At 52.7% G+C, this 21,169-nt stretch overlaps 1 protein-coding gene across 1 annotated transcript; it reads right to left on the bottom strand.

The window, feature by feature from the left end:
• Positions 1-268: 268 nt before the first annotated feature.
• On the bottom strand, positions 269-19,187 carry CDR2L (cerebellar degeneration related protein 2 like). The gene is made up of 5 exons (XM_024235521.3): positions 17,881-19,187; positions 6,417-6,529; positions 4,537-4,685; positions 3,799-3,963; positions 269-2,859 (listed from the first exon to the last, which is right to left on the bottom strand). Exons 1-5 carry the CDS (start codon positions 17,957-17,959, stop codon positions 1,968-1,970), a joined length of 1,398 nt encoding a protein of 465 aa, XP_024091289.3. The 5' UTR covers positions 17,960-19,187; the 3' UTR covers positions 269-1,967.
• Between the last annotated feature and the right edge of the window lie 1,982 nt (positions 19,188-21,169).

Below are 21,169 nucleotides of genomic sequence, written 5' to 3'. Positions count from 1 at the left end.
CTTGCCCCGATTTTTCCATCATGCTATATCTTTTTTTGTTTATTTTGAGTGGATCTCCCCACATCAGAATATAAACTCCAAGGGAAGAGGGGCCCTGCTGGCTTGTTCACCATGTATCCCTAGCTGGCCCTCAAGAAATATAGAAACTTCTGCCAGAGCCTGCTATTTGGAGCTGTTCAGTCTCAGGGAAGTGGGACCCAGGATGCTACCCTCTCCCATGGCTGGGCGTGATGTGAGGCAGGTGTGTGAGATGCACAGAGATGGGCCATTTCTGCTTTTAGAATACTGGTGCATTTTTTATTAAAGAAGAAATAAAGCATTTGTAAATATATTTCTCTCACGTATACTTCAAAGGTGACGCTGGTCTGCCACTACAGAGCTGGGGATCAAACAGGCTGGAGCTCTTCCCCCCACGCTTCCACACTCCTCTCCCCCAGATAACAGAGACACACGGAGGGCAGGGAGCTGCCTAGCCTCAAAGGACAAAAGTTTCCCAGTTGCATGTACAGAAGGACTCGGTTGCCACCAGCTCCCATCACAGTGCCGCCCGGAAAGCAGGTGGTGTCTCCAGGAGGTCAGGGATGCTTGGTAAGAAAAACCCATTATAAATAAATAAGGCATGAAGGTTCCCACTGGGCTCCCGGTGCAGAGGCCAGGGCCCCTGCCTTCCACTGACTGTATGGCTCCTCTGGTTTCTAGGGTCTCAGGAAGGGCGGCAGAAGGAACCAGAAGCCCTGAAGGGCTGCTCAGGGCAAGCTGGGGACCTGGGTGTCTCTTAGCTGAACCTTGACTTTCTGACATCTTGAAGCAAAACCCCTGACCCAGCTGGGTCCTAAAAGCCCCCCACAAAGGTGGGAAGTGAAGAGCAGGCATTTTATGGAAGGGAGGGAGGGAGCATGTTCCTCAGCCCCATCCCAATTCAACACGATGCAGCATGGGGTGAAAACCCCAGTCCCCAGTGAAGGGGAGGCAGGGGTGGACATTGGGACAACCGGCTGGTGGTACATGTCCAGAACATTCTGGGGGCTGCAGACATGACCTGTGCCAGGGTTGGCCTGTGGGGAGCGTGGAGTGACTGAGACATCATGGTCCCTGAGATGGGGGCAAGCACAGAGAGGGGAGTCAGAGGCCAAGCTTGGTTAGTTGGTGGTGGTGTGAAGGGATGGGGGCTCCCCACTGCCCCGGCCCCTGGAAAGCTTAAGGCCCAGCAGGCATTTCCGGGGTTGGAAGCCGAGGAGGCCGGCTCTGAGCGAAACTGCACCACTCTGCTGAGGGGCTCCTTCTCCTCCTCCTCTGACTGGCTACAGATCTGTGGTGGGCCAAGAGTATCCAGGGAGAAACCTGTCCTTGGCAGGGCTGGCGCAGGGACACTGCAGGCCCAGCTGAGGCTTCCCGCTCTGCATGGCAGGGGACATCTCTGACCTGGTCAGGACCCTGGGGGTGGGACAGCTGGTGCTAAGCGAATGTCAGAGCATCAGGGCTGGGGAGAAGCAGTGGGTGGTCCAGGAAACCCCTGAAACAGCTGGCCCTGGGGTCCCCTTTCAAGTGTTTCCAGTTGTGGCAAGGGGTCAAGGAGACCTTGCATTGCAAATCTCTTAGAAAAAACAAACTTAACCAAAAAAAAAAAAGCCAACTGATCCAGAATGGCTTTCAGAAGCCTGGTCACCAGTCTGAGGGTGAAGCTGGGGGCTGGGGGAGCTGGGGGAATCCCTGGGGTAGTGGGGACATTTGGCTTTGAACTCTGAGCTGCGCCTTTGGGCTGGCGCGAGGTGGCCAAGGGCTCCTGGGAGGCAGGACAGGTGGGCTGCCTCCGCTCAGCAGGGAACATGCTGCGTGCTTCCGGATCAGGAGGCCGCGTGCTGTGGTGGCAGGCGGCTAAAGGGCGCTTGCTCTCTGGAAGCTGCACCGCCCAGGCCTGAGGGACCCCACGGCCTCCACCCTGGGGGAGGCTGCAGGCCGGGCAAGGGTCACTTGCTGCTGTGCGTCTTGACTTTGGTGGCGTTGATGTCAGCCTTGGTCTTCTGGATCCTGGAGAAGATCTCTTTGAAGAGCGCCTTGTACTCGGGCTGGCTCTGCTCCAGCCGCTTGTCCACGGCCTCCACGTGCTGGCTCAGGCTCTTCTCACCTGCCTTGGCCTCCCCCTGGCCCTCCTCACCCCCGCGCAGGTCCCTCCACGAGCTGTCCCGGGAGATGGGGCGCGAGGTCTGCACGCCGGCGTGCCGCACTCCGGCCCCGTGCTGCCGGCACTTGCTCAGCAGCTCCTCGTACTTCTCGAGCAGCGCGTGGTACTGCTCGTCCACCTCCCGCAGGATGGACATGCCCCGCTTGCGCACGCTGTTGGCGTGCAGTGTGAGGTTGCCCGCGTGCCGGCTGGCTGGGTCTTTGGCCACGATGGCGTTGAGCGCAGTGTCGCTGCAGCTCTTGCGCACCACGTGGCCTGGAGAGGCGGCAGGTGAGGAGACGCCGTCCTGGGCGCCCGAGTCGTCCCCGCGGCCGGGCTGGGGATCGTCGGCCTCAGGGGCTTGCGTGAGGGGTGCGAGCAGGGCCTCAGCCAGGTGGTCGTCCGGGCCCAGTAGGTAGGTCTTGGCCTGCTTCATCTGCTGCAGCTCCAGCAACTCGGCCTCCAGCTCCTGCACACGCAGGCGACAGGCCTCCATCTCGCACAGCTGGCGCTCCAGCTCCGAGTACTCCTGCAGCACCGCGGTGTACTCGCGCTCCGCCCGCTCCTTGCGCTGCCGCTCCTGGCTCACCTGGGAGCGCAGCGCCCCCACCAGGGTCTGCAGCCGCTCGTTCTCCTGCTCCAGGGGCCGCGGGCCCAGCTCCAGGGAGGAACTATGTAGGCGGAAAGCATCCTTGCACCTGGCGGGGAGTGGAAGTCGCAGCGGGGTGGGGGCGGAGGAGAGGGCAGTGGTCACGTGTAAGCCCAGCCAGGGCGCTTACATCTCTCTTGTTCTCTGGGCTGAAATTGTTTGCCCCTCTCCGTTGGCTGTCCACCCTCCTCCCCGCTTCTCCCCCTGCTCTCTGCCCCCGGAGGCTGACCACCACGGCCCACCTCTGCCAGGTTGCCTGATTCTCTCCTGAGCTTGGCCCATGGGAGGCACTGGCTAGAGGTCCGAGGGAGGAGCAGAGGCCGTAGGGTGTGTCTTCTTTGGGCTCTCCCTGGTTAATGGTGACCAGGCAGCCTTCTCCATACCTTCTAGGTGCCGGTAACCTCCCTTCCCCCTTGCTCTTTGAGGCCTAGGGCTGGTGGCAGCTCCTCTCTGCTGCAACCCTGGGGCACTATAGTGTCCCTGTGGTTTCCCTACCCCCTGCCCACACCTCTTCTTCATTTAACTTCTCCATTACTCTGTGTAAGAGACTGTTTCCTGCCAGGACCCTTATTGAAACACCCACTACATATGACACATGTATTTTTCCATTATTAAGTGGTTGTCTGGTCTTAGATTTAATGGGAACTGAAAAGCACAGTGGGTTACCCCTCCTGGGTTAGCATGCTGGCTGAGCCTCTTACTAAACAGGTGACCTTGGATGAGACACACAACCTCTGAGCTTCAATTTTATCATCTGGAGAGCAGGCATAATAAAACACCCCCAACAGTGTTGCAATAAGAATTATATCAGCATAGTGGCAGCACACAGCCAGGGCTCAGTAAACGCCAGCTGCTATGACTGTCATTAGCAACAGGACCAGTCTCTCTGATGGCCTGGATGATGCACCAACGGCACCCTGCTGCCTGCTGCCTCTCCTTCCTCCTGTGGCTGGTGATCCCAGAGACACCAAGCAGCGCTCTCACCTACCGGGGACTGGTGCACAGCTCCTTGAGGCAGGGGAAGGTGTGGATGGTACGCCTGCGTTCCCGCTTCTCCCGGAGCACTCGCAGCTGTTCCAGGCCTCTCAGTTGCTCCACCTGAGCCTGCAGCTCCTCCACCTGAGCCTGGAGGCGCTCAATGGTCTCTGTCAGCCTGGGGGTGGGGCGGTGGACACACAGGGACTTTAAGGGGATGGGGCCAGTTTGCCTCAGGGCAGCCCTGGCTCCCTGAAGATGGAGGGACGTTGGGTAGGAGGCAGACAGGTACCCTTGAGCCGCTGTCTGGTCCTGAGGTAGGATGGGGAATTCTATGCATGCCCAAGGACCCACCCTTCTTTTGTACCTCAGGCGAGCTGATCACTTCTCCTCTGTGCCACCTCAGTTCCTTGTCACTCTTCTATCACTTATTGTCCTGCACTGCCATAAAATATTTACATGCCTGCCTTCTCTTCCAGGCTGTGAGGTCTTATAGGGCAGGACAATGTCTTTGTTTCCCCATCGTTGCATCCCCAGTGTCTAAAGAAGAGCCTGGTGCATAGTTGGTGCTTAAAGCAAGGTTGCGGCCTGAATGTTAAACCACACAAAATCGAGAAGGACAAGTTCACTCCCATCCCCGGTTCCTAGGGAGACGCGCACAAGTCACACCCATCAGTCCATGGGCCCCTGTGTACACTCAGCCCTGGGGCTCTCCCTCGCCCGCCCCCCCAGCCCTCAGCTGGGCCCTCACCCATGGATCTTCTGCTGGGCGGCCTTACTCTCCAGCACCAGCCTGTGGTTGGTCAGCTCCAGGTCCCGGGCTGTCAGGTCCAGCTGCTCATAGACTTTGGCGTGCTGCTCGTTCACGTGCCGCAGCGTGTCCAGCTGCTTGGTTAGGTACTGGGGGTGGAAGGACATTGAGTAACTTTTTAGAATTGGGTAGGGGTGAATGTCTCTGCCTAGACCCTCCTCCTACTTCTTTTTTTGTCTTTTTTCTTTTCTTTTGAGACAGAGTCTCACTGTGTTGCCCGGGCTGAAGTGCAGTGGCATGATTTCAGCTTACTGCAACCTCTGCCTCCCGGGTTCAAGTGATTTTCATGCTTCAGCCTCCTGAGTAGCTGGAACTATAGGTGCCCGCCACCACGCCTGGCTAATTTTGGCATTTTTAGTAGAGACAGGGTTTCACTACATTGGCCAGGTTGGTCTTGAACTCCTGACCTCAAGTGATCTTTCTACCTCTGCCTCCCAAAGGGCTGGGATTATAGGCGTGCACCACCACGCCAGACTCTTTTTTTTTTAAAAATTAATTAATTAATTTTTTTTGAGACGGAGTCTCGCTCTCTCGCCCAGGCTGGAGTGCAGTGGCGCGACATCGGCTCACTGCAAGCTCCACCTCTTGGGTTCATGCCAACCATTCTCCTGCCTCAGCCTCCTGAGTAGCTGGGACTACAGGCGCCCACCACCACGCCTGGCTAATTTTTTGCATTTTTAGTAGAGATGGGGTTTCACCATGTTAGCCAGGATGGTCTCGATCTCCTGACCTCGTGATCCGCCCACCTTGGCCTCCCAAAGTGCTAGGATTACAGGTGTGAGCCACCGTGCCCGGCCCTTTTTTTTTTTTTTTTTAACTTCTAAAATCTTTTTTATGCCTGGCGCAATGGCTCACGCCTGTAATCTCAGCACTTTGGGAGGCTGAGGCGGGCAGGTCACGAGGTCAGGAGATAGACACCATCCTGGCTAACACAGTGAAACCCTGTCTCTATTAAAAATACAAAAAAAATTAGCCGGGCGTGGTGGCGGGCGCCTGTAGTCCCAGCTACTCAGGAGGCTGAGGCAGGAGAATGGCGTAAACCCGGGAGGCAGAGCTTGCAGTGAACCCAGATCGCGCCACTGCACTCCAGCCTGGGCGACAGAGTGAGACTACATTTCAAAAAACAAAATAAATCTTTTTTATTTTATTTATTTATTTTTAAGACAGGGTCTCGCTCTGTTGCCTAGGCTGGAGTGCAGTGGCACAATCACGGCTCACTGCAGCCTCAACCTCCAGGCTCAAGCAATCCTCTCACCTCATCCTCTTGAGTAGCTGGGACCACAGGCTTATGCCACCATAGCCAGCTAATTTTTGTATTTTTTGTAGAGACAAGGTTTCGCCATGTTGCCTGGGCTCAAGTATTTCGGCCACCTTGGCCTCCCAAAGTGCTGGGATTACAAGCATGAGCCACCGGCCCCTTCTCCCCTTCTAAGGACAAGTTTGCTTTGATGTATTTGTCTTCAGCTGAGTGGGGCTTAAAAATGGTGGTTCAGGCTGGGCATGGTGGCTCATGCCTGTAATCCTAGCACTTTAGGAGGCTGAGGTGGGAGGATCACTTGAGCTCAGGAGTTACAGACCAGCCTGGGCAACATGGTGAGACTTGGTGTCTATTTAAAACAAACAAACAAATCTGGTTGTGCAATAGGGCTGCCTGAGATAGCTGTGCTATCCTTGTACAGGATAGCACAGTTGTCAACTGTACCAGGCTATTGGGCTAAGGCTGTGTCCGATAAGCTGGCACCTTATTCTAAGTTGCATAAAGGCACACACAGGCCAAGGGCCCCTCGAGGGGTGTGGGCAAGCACATGCAGGGCCCTCACCTCGATCTCCTGCACCTGTTCCTCATTGGTGGAGTACATCTGCTGCAGGGACCCCTCCAGCTCCTTGTTCCTCTCCAGCAGAGTCTTCCCCAACTCCGCAGCTAGGTGCAAGTCTAGGATAGGAGAAATACGAGCATAAGAACAAAGGCAGAGGATGCCCATTCATGTTCTGAGCATCTACTCTAGGTAACCCCAATGTAACCAAGACACTGGGAGCCTCCAGGCCTGGGAGGAGAGGTAAGCCAGGAGCTAAGCCTTTGCACTGTTATTTCTGCCTTGAATGTTCTTTTTTGTGTGTGTGTGTGTGTGTGTGTGTGTGTGTGTGTGCAAGATTTAATAAAAAACAAACAAAAATAGGAATGGTTGCTTTCAACATTTTCCAGGTTGTGAAAGGTTTGCCACGATTCTCAGGGGTGTGGTTCTAAGCTGCATCAGTGGAACAAATACAAAATGCTGTCCTCCTCCCAGGCTGGAAGGCAGTGCACCTTCTCCTCTTAACAGCCAGACTAGCGGGTGAGGAGTCAGTGCTGTGACCCAGGCCAAGCTGGAGTGTCCGCATGGCTTCTTCTCTGACCAGTGGGGATTCCATCTACCTTGAGGCGTGCTGGCTGGGCCTTGTTTCCACACCAGCGCGTGGTGAGACAGGGTAGCTTATCAACAGGCTTCTGGGCCTTAATACTGACAGTGAGTGTAGCGGGTCACAGCCAGGAAGGGACTAACACAGATGCCCTCCCAGCCCCCACTGCTGGCCTAATTTTAGAATACCACGGAAAAAAGCTTTGATGAAGACAACAGGAAGTCAACACAGCAGAGAGTGGTGTGGACAACCCAGAAGCCAGCCTCACACATGGAATGTTCTTTCCTGATACTTCCAGGACTTGCTCCCTCTTCTTCTTCAAGTCTGTGCCTGTCACCTTCTCTAGATCTTTCCCCAATCACTTGATTCAAAGTCACACTGTTCCCTGTCCTGCAGTCTCTCCCCTGGCTTCATCTTTCTCCTTAGCACTTAGCACCATCTAATTTCCCAAGCAAGTTACTCCTTTATCTTTTTCGCTCCCCCAACTAACTGTGAGCTCATGGGGCAGTTTTTTTTCTTTTAAGGGATGGGGCCCAGGCTGGGGTGCAGTGAGTATTCACAGGTGTGATCCTATGTGCTGCAGCCTTGAGCTCCTGGGCTCAAGCAATCTTCCTCCCTCAGCCTCCCAGGGCAACACAGTGAGACCTCATCTCTATTAAAAAAAAAAAAAAAAGGTGGTGCAATACGGCTGCCTGGGATAGGATCCCTTGAGCCCAGGAACTCAAGGCTACAGTGTATATGATCACGCCTGTGAATAGGCGTGGGACTATAATACCGGTTGCTGGGACTACAGGAGTAGTACAATTTTTTTTTTTTTGAGATGGAGTTTTGCTCTTTTTGCTCAGGCTGGAGTGCAATGGCGCGATATTGGCTCACTGCAACCTCCGCCTCCCAGGTTCACGCTAACCATTCTCCTGCCTCAGCCTCCCGAGTAGCTGGCACTACAGGCGCCCGCCACCATGCCTGGCTAATTTTTTTTTATTTTTAGTAGAGACGGGGTTTCACTGTGTTAGCCAGGATGGTCTCGATCTCCTGACCTTGTGATCCGCCCGCCTCGGCCTCCCAAAGTGCTGGGATTACAGGCGTGAGCCACCGTGCCCGACCCTTTTTTTTTTTTTTTTTTTTAACTTCTAAAATCTTTTTTATGCCGAGATTACAGGCACCTACTACCACGCCCGGCTAATTTTTTGTATTTTTAGTAGAGACGGGGTCTCACCATGTTGGCCAGGCTGGTCTTGAACTCCTGATCTCAGACCTCCCAAAGTGCTAGGATTACAGGCATAAGCCACCACACCTGGGCTAAAATTCTTAAAATTTTTTTGTAGAGACAGGCTCTTGTTATATTGCTCAGGCTAGTATCGAACTCCTGGCCTCAAGTGACCCTCCTACCTTGGCCTCTCAAAATGCTGGTATTACAGGCGTGAGCCACCGCACCTGGCAGGACAGGGATTTTTATCTGTTTTGCTCATGAATATCCCCAGGACCTAGGACAGTATCTAGCACAGAATCAGTGCATAATTTGTCTTTTTGGAAGATTAAGTGAGTGATAAGAGCATGGACGGACATAGGGGCAAGGTGCCGTGAGGTGATGGGCAAGGCTCTCCCTGGGAGGCTCAGGCAAATGGGCAGCTTTCGAGTTGGACTTTGAAGGGTGGATAGGAGGCTGGGTGCGGTGGCTCACGCCTGTAATCCCAGCACTTTGGGAGGCCAAAGTGGGAAGATCACTTGAGGTCAGGAGTTCGAGACCAGTCAGGCCAACATGGTGAAATTCTATCTCTACTAAAAATATAAAAATTAGCTGGGTGTGGTGGCGCAAACCTGTAATCCCAGCTACTTGGGAGGCTGAGGCAGGAGAATGGCGTGAACCCGGGAGGCGGAGCTTGCAGTGAGCCGAGATCGCGCCACTGCACTCCAGCCTCCGTCTCAAAACAAAAACAAAAACAAACAAAAAAAAACTGGAAGAGGATTCAGAACTTTTTGGCCCAACTTCTTGATTTTATGGATAATGGGCAGGACAGCAGAGTGACTTGCCCATGGTCACTCAGCTGGTTTATGTCCATTCTTGGGGGAGAATTCAGGTATCGGGCTCCTGGTTGGGTACCATTTGACCCTAGTGACATGTGCCCCGCTCTCAAACCTTCTTTCCCTGAGCAGCAGAACCATCCTCTTCCCCCAGCAGCCCTGGTGCTTGTACCCTGTAGGACTGGAACCTTCCCTCCCTGACCCCAGTCCAAGGGAAATGAGGACCCATCAGATGGGCTAGGAGGGAATCCGTCTGTTTTTAGGGGGATTTCGTGGGGGATGGGTGGGTAGAGAGAAGGAGTTAGAAGGAAACGGCAGGTACTAAAATCCCTAAAAATTCTCTTCGTTGGTCTGAGTTGTGTGATGATACCGAGACATTTGGAGTGGATACAATCCTCCTAACAACACACATATGTATATTAAATATATTTATTTATTTATTTTATTATTATTATTTTTTGAGATGGAGTCTCGCTTTGTCTCCCAGGCTGGAGAGCAGTGGGGCAATCTTGGCTCACTGCAACCTCCGCCTCCCGGGTTCAAGCCATTTTCCTGCCTCAGCCTCCCAAGTAGCTGGGATTACAGTCGCCTACAACCACATCCAGCTAATTTTTATATTTTTAATAGAGATGGGGTTTCACCATGTTGGTCAGGCTGGTCTCAAACTCCTGACCTCAAACAATCCACCCACCTCGGCTTCCCAAAGTGCTGGAATTACAGGTGTGAGCCACTGTGCCTGGCCTGTTTTTTGTTTCTAAAAAGAGGCAGGGTGATAAAAATATTCTAAAATTGATTGTGGTGATGATTGCATAACTTTGTGAATATAATAAAAACCGTTGAATTGCACACTTTAAATGAGTGAATTGTATTGTGGGTTAATTAAATCTCAATAAATCTGTTAAAAAAAAAAAAGATTTAGGCAGCTTAATCCAGAGACGGAGAAGGGTGGGAGAGAGCAGGTCCTCAAAGAGGTCATTAGAGCAGGCTCAGGCTGAGTTTCACAAGGCTGTTTTCTTTTTAAAATAGCTTTAATGTTTTTCATAAGGCATGATTGGTGTAAAAAAATCAAACAGTACAGAAAGGTTAAAAACTGGTGATTTAGGCCAGGTGCGGTGGCTCATGCCTATAATCCCAGCACTTTGGGAGACCGAGGAGGGTGGATCACTTGAAGTCAGGAGTTTGAGACCAGCCTGGCTAACATGGTAAAACCCTATCTCTACTAAAAACAAAAATTAGCCAGGTATGGTGGCGTGTACCTGTGGTCCCAGCTACTTGGGAAGTTGAGGCAGGAGGATCACTTGAACCTGGGAAGCAGGTTGCAGTGAGCCGAGATTGTGCCACTGCACTCCAACCTGGGTGACAGAGAGAGACCGTCTCAAAAAAATAAAACAAACAAACAAACAACAACAACAAACTGGTGATTTAAAAATTAGAGGCCAGGCCAGGTATGGTGGCTCACGCTTGTAATCCTAGCACTTTGGGAGGCCAAGGTGGGAAGATTGCTTTAGTAAAGGAGTTCAAGACCAGCCTGGGCAATATAATGAGACCCTGTCTTTACAAAAAATAAGAACATTAGTGGGGTGTGGTGGCATACACCTGTAGTCCCAGCTACTTGGTGAGCTGTGATTGTGCCACTGGACTCCAGCTTGGGTGACAGAGTGAGACATTGTCTGTCAAAAAGAAAAAAAAAAAAAAGTGTAGACTGGGCACAGTGGTTCAAGCCTGTAATCCCAGTGCTTTGGAAGGCTGAGGTGAGAGGACAGCTTGAGGCCAAAAGTTAGAGACTAGTCTGGGAAACACAGTGAGACCCCATCTCTTTTTTTTTTTTTTTTTTTTTTGAGACTGAGTCTCACTGTGTCGCCAGGCTGGAGTGCAGTGGTGCAATCTTGGCTCACTGCAACCTCTGCCTCCCAAGTTCAAGCAATTCTCCTGTCTCAGCCTCCTGAGTAGCTGGGACTACAGGCGCGTGCTACCACGCCCAGCTAATTTTTGTATTTTTAGTAGAGACGGGGTTTCACCATGTTGGCCAGGATGGTCTCCATCTCTTGACCTTGTGATCCGCCCGCTTCGGCCTCCCAAAGTGTTGAGATCGCGCCCTACCCGAGACCCCATCTCTACAAAAAAATTGTAAAATTAGCTGGGCATGGTGGTGCCTGTCTGTGGTTGCAGCTACTAGAGAAGTTGATGTGGGAGGATTGCTTGAGTCCAGAAGTTTCAGATTAGAGTAATCTATGATTGCAATACTGCATTCCAGTGAGACAAAGCAAGACCTTATCTCTGAAAAAAAAAAAAAAGAATGAAACTAATTAACTTTGTTGTACAAAACGTTTTGTGCAAATCACCGCCCAATTCCTTAGGACACAGAATTCCTTGAACAAAGGGTAGGCCTAGGTACCTGGAACAAAAGGTAGGAGTAGATACAGAATTCCTAGAAATAGAATTCCTGGCACAAAAGGTAGGCCTTCTTGAGGCATTCTGTCAAAAGACTGTCCAGGAAAGCACTGGTCTGTTTCATTTTATGAGGCTGCTTCTTAAAACAGCTCTCAATCTAGGCTGACGATGTAAATCAGATCAAGATGCATAAAGGCAACTCTACTGGGGCCAATATGATGTGGTTCAGGGATCCAGTTCTCTACTGCTTTCCCTTTTTAGACATAGTGATAGTTCTAGGGTCTCTGGAGGACGGATGGGCTCTATACTCCCGGACGGAAAGTTTCCTAGATACGGTTGTTTCGGCTGAGCCCTTGCTATGCATTGGACAGAGGCCTGAGAAGGAATAGCTGGGGAGCCCAAGGGATGTCTTTGAAAAGAAACCTAGACCTGGGGGGGAAGTTTTCCTAGGGATGAGCCCGGGCAAGGAGTGACTCTTCGTGGGCAGCTGAGGGCAGAGCCTTGGGCCTTCAGCCAAGCTGGGGGCAGAACTGACATTGCCTTGTGAGAGGCAGAGGGGCCAGACAAGCCACCGGTCCTGGACATAAAGGCTGAACTGCCTCACAGGAACCAATCTGGAGTCCGCTCCTGTGCACAGAGGTGAGGTTTTGAAACAGCCACAGTGGAGCCTCCAGGGCTGGGTTTTAGCCAAAGGAGGGCCCTGTGTCATCTGGAGGAGTGCAAAGCTGCTATCCTAGAGCAAGGCTGCAGTAACTTAGCCTGGAAAACCAAAGGCAGCTTTCCCAAACATCTACCTCAGCCATTGAAAACAACAACAACAACAACAAAGAAACCAAATCATGTAAATCATAGATAAGAACCTTTAGCCTTGAGCAATTAACTTTCTGATGAGGATGCCAAGAAAAATTAGTTACGTAACATAAACCTAGTAAGGGAATGAGGATATATGCTGTATGAATTTATTAACTGTCAGTTGGGCAAAAGTCTGGAGGTATCTACAAATTGTAAAGTTTGATGTAAAGATCATTGAACTGGGCAACATAGTGAGACCCCTGTCTCTACAAAAAAATTAATTAGCTGGGCATGCTGGCGTGCACCTGTAATCTCAGCTACTCAGAAGGCTGAGGCGGGAGAATTGCCTGAACCCAGGAGGCGGAGGTTGCAGTGAGCCGAGATTGTGCCACTGAACTCCAGCCTGGGCGATGGAACGAGACTCTGTCTCAAAAAAAAAAAAAAAAAAAAAAAAGATTGAACTACAGCCCTGTGCTATGTTGTGTGCATGGCAGTAACTCAGGACTCAGGAGCCGGGCAAGATCACCTTCAGTTTGTGATGAGACAGCCATGCTATCTTCCTGTTTTCCATAGTGGGACTCAAATTTAGCTCATCCTGAACAGTATCCAGTAGTTCAGATATACATGAAAGAGGTCAGAAGGCTACCCTCCTAAGTGTTTCCCCCCTTGGAAACTGTTACATGGTCTGCAAAGAGGCCATTGCTACTGATTCTACCTCCTGCCGTGGGTGTCGGAGGACATGCTCCATGTAAGTGGCCTTCATGGAGCCCCTGCAGCTTAACTAGAGTGCAAAGCCACTGCATTAGAGGTGAGTGAAGAAAGGCCAAGTGCAGTGGAACATCATACCCCCCACTTCCAGGTTAGTGTCTGGGCTGTGTGTAGATTTCTAATGCTGGCAGGCCAGGGTGGTATATCACCCTATACACCAGAGACATCAAAGGTTGCCCTTTGAAGGCAGTGAATCGACTTGGGCCACCTAGTGATTCAGGGACAGGTAGAAAGAGAAACACAATAGAAGCTCTTTGGGGGCAGAGAGGCAGGTCTCAGATCATTTTAGGGAAACTGGATCACAGTGCAAGCTAAGCTGGTCAAAGCTGCCAGGAGGGATCAGGTAATAGTCTAGAAGTTGCAGAGCAGGGAACTGAGTGGAGCCAAGTGCTAGGGAGAGGACACCAGCTAGCAGAGGGCTGGTGACAGCTCCAGGCTCAGAGGAGAGAGGCCTGGGAACGGGAGAATGGGGAAGCTGGCTAGGCAGGAAGTGAAAGTGGAGTAACAACCTGTCACAGCTGGATGAATGGGACACACCGGACCAAGCTGGGGAAGGTACTAAGTCTGGGCTATGGGTTTGAACTGTGCAGGTCAAAAGAAAAAAAAAAAAACATTAAGTCTGGGTTGGCACCTCCCCTGCCTGGACCCCAGGGTTTTCTGGGGTCTCCTTCAGGAGGTTTTAGTGGTTTTACGTGAAGCAATGCCCCAGAGGCCTGAGAAGGAATGTCTGGGGAGCCCAGGACCTGTCTTTGAAAAGAAACTTAGAAATCCCACTGTCCCTCACTGGCTCGGGCACCACAGATTCCAGAGCAGAGATGCCGCAAAGGGAGAGGGGACATTTTCAGGGAGGACAAAGGTAAGGGTGGGGGCTCCAGGTTGTGGACACAAGTACCACCTGGCAGGGCTGTGGGGTCCTGTTCTCAGCTCCAGGGCACGACTATCAGCCACTCTGGGTCCACAGAATCAGGGTCAGGTCAGCTTTGGGGTAACCAGGGTGGAGGCAGGACCTCCCTCCCATTGCCAGGTCAGAGCTCTCCTGAGGCTGAGGACTCAAGGTCAGCTAGGCAGGCGGGGACAGCACGGGTACCAAGGACTTCAAATCTGTGACTCAGCAGCTGCCTCTCAGCCTGGAAAGAGGAACTCACAGGGCCTGCCATGCCTGGTCCAAGGTGGGGGAGGAAGGTGGGCCGAAAGAGGGAGTGCCAGTGCTTAATAATTAATGGCTTTTTCTTTCTTTCTTTTTTTCTTTTTTTGAGACAGAGTCTCGCTCTGTCGCCCAGGCTGGAGTGCAGTGGCGCGATCTTGGCTCACTGCAAGCTCCGCCTCCCGGGTTCACACCATTCTCCTGCCTCAGTCTCCCGAGTAACTGCGACTGCAGGCGCCGGCCACCGCGCCCGGCTAATTTTTTGCATTTTTAGTAGAGACGGGGTTTCACTGTGTTAGCCAGGATGGTCTTGATCTCCTGACCTCGTGATCCACTCACCTCGGCCTCCCAAAGTGCTGGGATTACAGGCATGAGCCACCACGCCCGGCTCTTTTTCAGCGTTTTTTTTTTTTTAAGACAGAGTTTTGCTCTTGTTGCCCAGGCTGGAGTGCAATGGTGCTATCTCAGCTCACTGCAACCTCTGTCTCCTGGGTTCAAGAGATTCTCCTGGTTCAGCCTCCTGAGTAGCTGGGACTACAGGCATGTGCCACCACGCCTGGCTAATTTTGTATTTTTAGTAGAGACGGGGTTTCTCCATGTTGGTCAGACTGGTCTCGAACTCCTGACCTCAGGTGATCTGCCTGCCTCAGCCTCCCAAAGTGCTGGGATTACAGGTGTGAGCTGCTGTGCCCAGCTGGCTTTTTCTATTTTTATAAATGCTCGTGGCAGTGGGCAGAGGGAACACAGCGAGAATCTAGGACCTCACTTGTCCCACGGCTGCTTTCCACCAGGACAGAGCATCAAAGTCAAACAGGATCTCTACAGTCAAGCTTCTGGAAAGTGGAATCAGGGCCTGCCCTTGGGGCAGGAGGAAACATACGAGAGGGGAGACCAGGTGGCTGGCTGAGAAAACCATTTCTGGGCCACTCACAGGCAACCAGGGAGCAGCTGGGTGGAAGAGAATTGTGGGTTGGGAGATGCAACAGGCCTCCGACACCCAATATGGCTGGCCTTTGGCCCCTGCTCCGTCCCACCATCCAGCTCTCCATGCCTGGCCCCTGGGGCACAGAGCAGGCTGGGCCCACGGGAATGCCCCACAGGACCCATGTCTGATGCTTCCTTCAGCCCCTCCCTCCCTACTTTCCAGCCATCTCATGTCGCTCCATGACTTGGTACAAGCGTCTCTTCCCCCTGGAATGCCTTCTTCCCTCCATCTCCTGGGGAGCCTCCAGCTCAAAAGGGCCTTGGCATAAACCTTTCTAAGTCTCTGCTGTCCCCGTTGCTGGGCCTACAGCTGCAGAACCCCTCATTCTGACGCCATTGTGAGTTTGGTCCTATTTCTGTCTTCTCTAATGTAATGTGGAGTCCTCTGAGGGCAGAGACTATGTCTTCAGGCTCAGCACAGTACCTGGCCCACAGTAAGCAGACATCCAGCTTTTGGCGGGAAGCTCCAGTTTATTCTGTCTCATTTCTGCTTTCCCTCCTGGTTCCTGGCCTTTGGCTACCATTGGAGCTGCCAGGCCAGGCCGACAGCTGCAGACCAGCAGGGCCAGAGAAGCAGAGGCCTGCAGGGCCCATCCCTCCCGGCAGCCCAGGGCACGGCCACCCAGCGCAGCTGGAGTCTCAGATCCTTCTCTCTCTCAAGAAGCTGCACATCGCTGTGCATCTCCTACCTCTACGCCCTGGCTCCTTTCCCATTTCTGGGCCAGGAACAGTGCCAAAGCCTTCATTAGGGGTGCAGGAATTAAGTGACACAGCAACAATATTAGCATCGGCCTCCCTGAAAACCATCTTCTCAAGAACTCAGTTTCCAATATTTCTTTCTAAGCCTGGCTCTTCCAGGAAGCCCCCTCCACTGCCCATAATACTGTGCCACCAGCTGGGCGCGGTGGCTCACGCCTGTAATCCCAGCACTTTGGGAGGCCAAGGCGGGTGGATCATTTGAGGTCAGGAGTTTGAGACCAGCCTGGCCAACATGGTGAAACTCTTGTCTCTACTAAAAATACAAAAATTAGCCGGGTGTGGTCTCAGCTACTCAGGAGGCTGAGGCAGGAGAATCACTTGAACTCGGGAGATGGAGGTTGCAATGAACTGAGATCGCACCATTACACTCCAACCTGGGTGACAGAGGGAGACTCTGTCTCTAAATAAATAAATAAATAAATAAATAAAAAGAAAAAAGAAAAAAAATACTGTGCCACCTACACTTAGTTACAAGCCTGCCTCCTTCACCTGCCAGGGTATACCTTCAGGGTCATGGCTGTGACTATTCCCAGCTGTGTCTGGTACTTAAGGGGAGCCTAATAGGTGTTCATGGAAAAATTTACTGCTCAGGATGGGAGAGGGGTGTGTGTGTGTGTGTGTGTGTGTGTGTGTGTGTGTGTGTGTGTGTGTGTGTGTGTGTGTGTGTGTGTGTGTGTGTGTGTGTGTGTGTGCGCGTGTGTGTGTGTGCGTGTGCGTGTGCGTGCGTGCGTGCGTGCGTGCGTGTGTGTGTAGCTGTATCTCATTCCAGGCAACGAGGCTGAGGCTAGAGTCCAGGGCACAGACCATGGCAGGGCCTAGTCCAGCATCCCCAGTCCCACCCTGGTCCCCCTGAGGCTATGATTAACCCTTGTCCTCAGCCCAAGGACAGAGCCTCATCTGCCAGCCAATCTTGGCCATGTGGGGAAGTAGGTCAGGGGCTTCAGGATCCGGGTAGCTGCTGCACATCAGGGCAAAGCCAGCCCTCTGGAGCCTTGTGGATGGAGACCAGGGTGTGGGCACACCAAAGCAGGCCACGATGGCACAAACTGCAGCAGACTTGTGTCCACACCCCCCAGCTTGCTGGAGGCCATGGGAAGGTCACTTCTCCCTGGACATGTTTCCTCACCCCTTCCAGCTCTCACCATCCAAGGAGACATCTTAGGGGAGGAGAGGATAGAACTGACTCCACTCCAGCAGGCCTCCTCCTCCTTCCTGTCCCAACAGCCCCATCCCCCACTCCCAGTGATGTCACTTCGGCCACCTCATCACCAGCTTCTAACCCCCTTCCAGCCGCCCTTTCTGCCATCAGATGGCAACTGGGGGCAGCGGAGGTGTATCTCTCTTTATTCAGTCTCTCGTCTGGCACATTGGCCGGGATTCCCGAACCTGACCCCCTCCAAACCATGAGCCATTTGCAAGGGGACCGGGCAGGGGAGGGCTAAGCGACTGCTGACTCTCGAAGGCAGATGGGAGACTCGACTTTCTGCTTCTTCACCAGCAAAAACCCGGTACCACTTCTCCCTGAGTAGGAAGCGAGTTAGGGAAACTTTCTAGGAGTCTTAGAGCTCATAAATCCTGGCAGGGACGGGTGCTGCTGGATTTGGCGTGAGATAACTTCCCTCTACACACACGCCACCCTCTCAGCAAAACATGACGAAGGAGCCGCCTCCCGGCCTCAGAAGACTCCTAGCCAGCGCTCAGGCCCCGTAACAATACCAGGGGCGGCCGAGCAGTTGCTGCCTCCAGGACGGGGTGGGCGAGCTGGATGACGATGCCCTGTCGTCTGGGAAAATAGGAAGACCGCCCCCCGCCCCCCACTTTTGCAGGTCTCCACCCGTCCGGTCCGCGTCTTCTCCGGCAGCGCCCCCTCTCTCCACGTCCCGGTTCTCCAGACGCGTCGCTCCTCCGAGTCTGGCGCGCCCGGTCCAGCCCAGCCCCTCCCGGGGTGATAGCGCCCAACAATGGAGAAGCGGACAGGGGTCACCGGGCGCTCCCCGCCTTCCTACTCCCGTCGCCCCCGCGCTCACCCTGCTCCAGGTCCTGCTGGTCGTACCAGGACTCCTCTTCTTCCGCGGAGAAGTCCTCCATCCCGGCGGCTCTCCGCATGGCCCCGCGGGCGGCGGGCGGGTGCTGCGGCGGCGCAGCTCAGGGCCGGGGCGCGCGGCCCGGGACAATGCGGCGGAGGCGGGCCAGGCCTCCAGCGTCGGGAACACGGGCTACAGAGCCCGCGCCGCGCCCCCTCGCCATCAGCCGCTCGCCGGGAGCCCACGCGGGGCCTGGCGCTTTGCCAGGGTCCGGCCCGGCCGGGGTCCCGCAGAGCCGGGGGCGCCGGGCGGCGGCGACACAAAGGGTGGAGGGGCGGGGACGGCGGGTGGGACAGTGGCAAGGAGGATCCGGGCCCGCAGGCGGGTCTGGGGCGCTAGGAGCGCGCGGGTGCCGTGGCGGGCGCCCCCTGCCCGGCTTGGGTCCGCGCTGCCCCTGGCCCGCCCGGCGACACCCGGAGCCGCCGCTGCATCTTGGCGGAGCCCGCCTGCAGCTTGCGGAGCCCGGCTCCGCGGGGTGGGGCCGGCCGCCGCCGACCAATCAGGAGGTGTATGCAAAGCAGGAGGCGGGGCCGAGGGCGGGACCCTCCTGGTGTCTTGGTCTGGGAATTGCTCGATCAACCCTTTCGTCCTACTTCCCCCCACGACCTATTCAGTTTATGTCTCATGTCTAAAATTATGTTATTTTAGAAGTTGTCGTCTCTCCTAGATCTGGAAGCAAGAGTATTGTCTCTCACAGCTGGCTACTTCACCTCCTAGAACAGGCTGCTCACCAGTCGGGGGCGCTGCCTGACTCCTGTAATCCCAGCACCTTGGGAGGCCAAGGCGGGCAGATCGCCTGAGGTTAGGGTTTTCGAGACCAGCCTGGCCAACATGGCGAAACCCCGTCTCCATTAAAAATACAAAAATTAGCCGGGCATGGTGGCCCATGCCTACTCGGGAGGCTGAGGCAGGAGAATCGCTTGAACCCTGGAGGCAGAGGTTGCAGTGAGCCAAGATAGCGCCACTGCACTCCAGCCTGTGCGACAGAGGGAGACTCTGCCTCAAAAAACAAACAAACAAACAAAAAACAAACAACATGCTGGTCATTGATACCTTCCATCGACATTCTTTGAATGAATGAATACTAATTTACAGTTGCCTTTGGGAACTGCGTGTTTAAGTGCCTGTGGCTAGAAACCACAGGTTGAAAGTGGCAAAGTTTGAGGGTGTGTTGCCTGCATTCAAGGTTCTGTTTTCCTTTCCTTGGGACCCATATCCTGTATCCAATTATACCCATTAAAACTATACACACTTGCATCTGTCCAAGCATTCTTTCCTTAGAGGAGTTTTCGGACCCAAGCGTTCATGTAACTCATTTTTATTGGGACCCTAATGTGCTGGTGCCGTTGAGAATCTCTGAATAATGTTGTGATATATCCAACGAATGACTTGTATCCAGAATATAGAAAGAACATCTGCATAGTCATAAGAAAAAGGCATGCAACCCAGTAGAAAAGTGGGTAAAAGATTTGACCAGGCAATTCACAAAAAAGGATACACAAATAACTGAATAAATATGCAACAAGGTACTGAACTTCTTTAGCCATCAGAAAAATGCAAATGAAAACCACAATGAGGTATCACTACCCAATCACCAGAGTGGCTTTAGAAAAAAAAAAAAAAAAAAAGACAGGCCAGGCGTGGTGGTTCATGCCTATAATCCCAGCACTGTGGGGAGACCGAGGTTGGGAGGATCACTTGAGCCTGGAGTTCAAGACCAGCCCGGGCAACATATCAAGATCCTATCTCTACAAAAAAAATTTAAAAATAAAAATTAGGTGGGCATGGTGACACACGCCTGTAGTCCCAGATGCTTTGGGAAGCTGAAGTGGGAGAATTGCTTGAGTCTAGGAGGTTGAGGCTGCAGGGAGCTGTGGTCATGCCACTGCACTCCAGCCTCGGTGACAGAGCAAGATCCTGTCTCAAAAAAAAAAAAAAAAAAAAAAAAAAAAGACAAAAAATACCTAGTGTTGGCAAGAATGTTGAGCAACTGGAATTCTCTCACCCTGCTGGAGGGAATACATAGGACGACAACCACTTTAGAAAACTGCCCGGGCGTGGTGGCTCATGCCTGTAATCCCAACATTTTGGGAGGCCAAGGTGGATGGATCGCTTGAGGTCAGGAGTTCAAGACCAGCCTGGGAAACATGGTGAAACCCCGTCTCTACTAAAAATACAAAATTAGCTGGGCATGGTGGCACATGCCTGTAGTCCTAGCTAAGCGGGAGGTTGAGGCAGGAGAATTGCTTGAACCTGGGAGGCAGAAGTTGCAGTGAGCTGAGATTGCGCCACTGCACCCAGCCTGGGCGATGGAGCAAGACTCCATCTTGGAAAAAAGAAAAAAAAAGACCGCCTGATAACCATGAAAGCTGAATAATGTAAGCTGTTGTAGGTTGTGTTCCCGGGCAGCTGATCCTGAGATGGAGATTAGCATGCAGGAAGTTGATTAGGGATATCAATCATATTGGATTAGAGGGGAAAAAAATGAAGTTGACTAGGGAGTGCGCTCATGATCAACACCTGCAGGAAAGGGAGGGAAGCAGGGGTGGTGGGGGAGAAGCTGGGTCGGGCTGTAGCCTCTGCAAAAGCCTCCTCTGATCCCTGAAGATCTTTCAATCTGAGGTGACCCTTCAAAGCAATTCCAAGTATCAGTGGGGGAGGGGGCCTTTATATCCCCCACCCTTACATATCAACCAGTCATTGAATGATGCAGGTTGTTCCTAAGAGGCATGTGTGACCTTGGCCAAATAAGTTCTTTTCAGCTGAGACTAGTTTGCACAGAGGCCTGGCAGCTGGGATTGCCAGCCAGGGGTCCTCCCAGCAGCTAAGGGAATAGGTCCTTTCTTTCTGAAAGACTTGGGGATGTATCACAGCAGCCACTATACATGCATACCCTATAACCCAGCAATTCTATTCCTATATATGTGCAAGAGAAATATGTACATACCTTATCCCAAAGACATGTACAAGAATGTTCATAGCCACAGTATTCATAGGGGCCCACACTGGAAACAACACAAATGTCCATCAACAGTTGATGAAGAATATGTGGCATGTTCATGTAATGGAATGTTATATAGTACAAATACAATGATCTACTGATCTACTGTCATAGACTTGGGTTAAAAAAAAAAAAAAGTTGAGTGAAAGATACCAGACACAAAAGAGAAAATACCTGTATTTGTCTCTTATTGCTTCTGTAACAAATGACCCCAAATTTAATGGCTTGAAA

Source organism: Pongo abelii, chromosome 19, assembly GCF_028885655.2.
Source record: "Pongo abelii isolate AG06213 chromosome 19, NHGRI_mPonAbe1-v2.0_pri, whole genome shotgun sequence".
Classification (NCBI taxonomy): domain Eukaryota; kingdom Metazoa; phylum Chordata; class Mammalia; order Primates; family Hominidae; genus Pongo; species Pongo abelii.
Note: the sequence above shows the minus strand (reverse complement) of the source record. Positions and strands in the feature narration are given on the sequence as shown.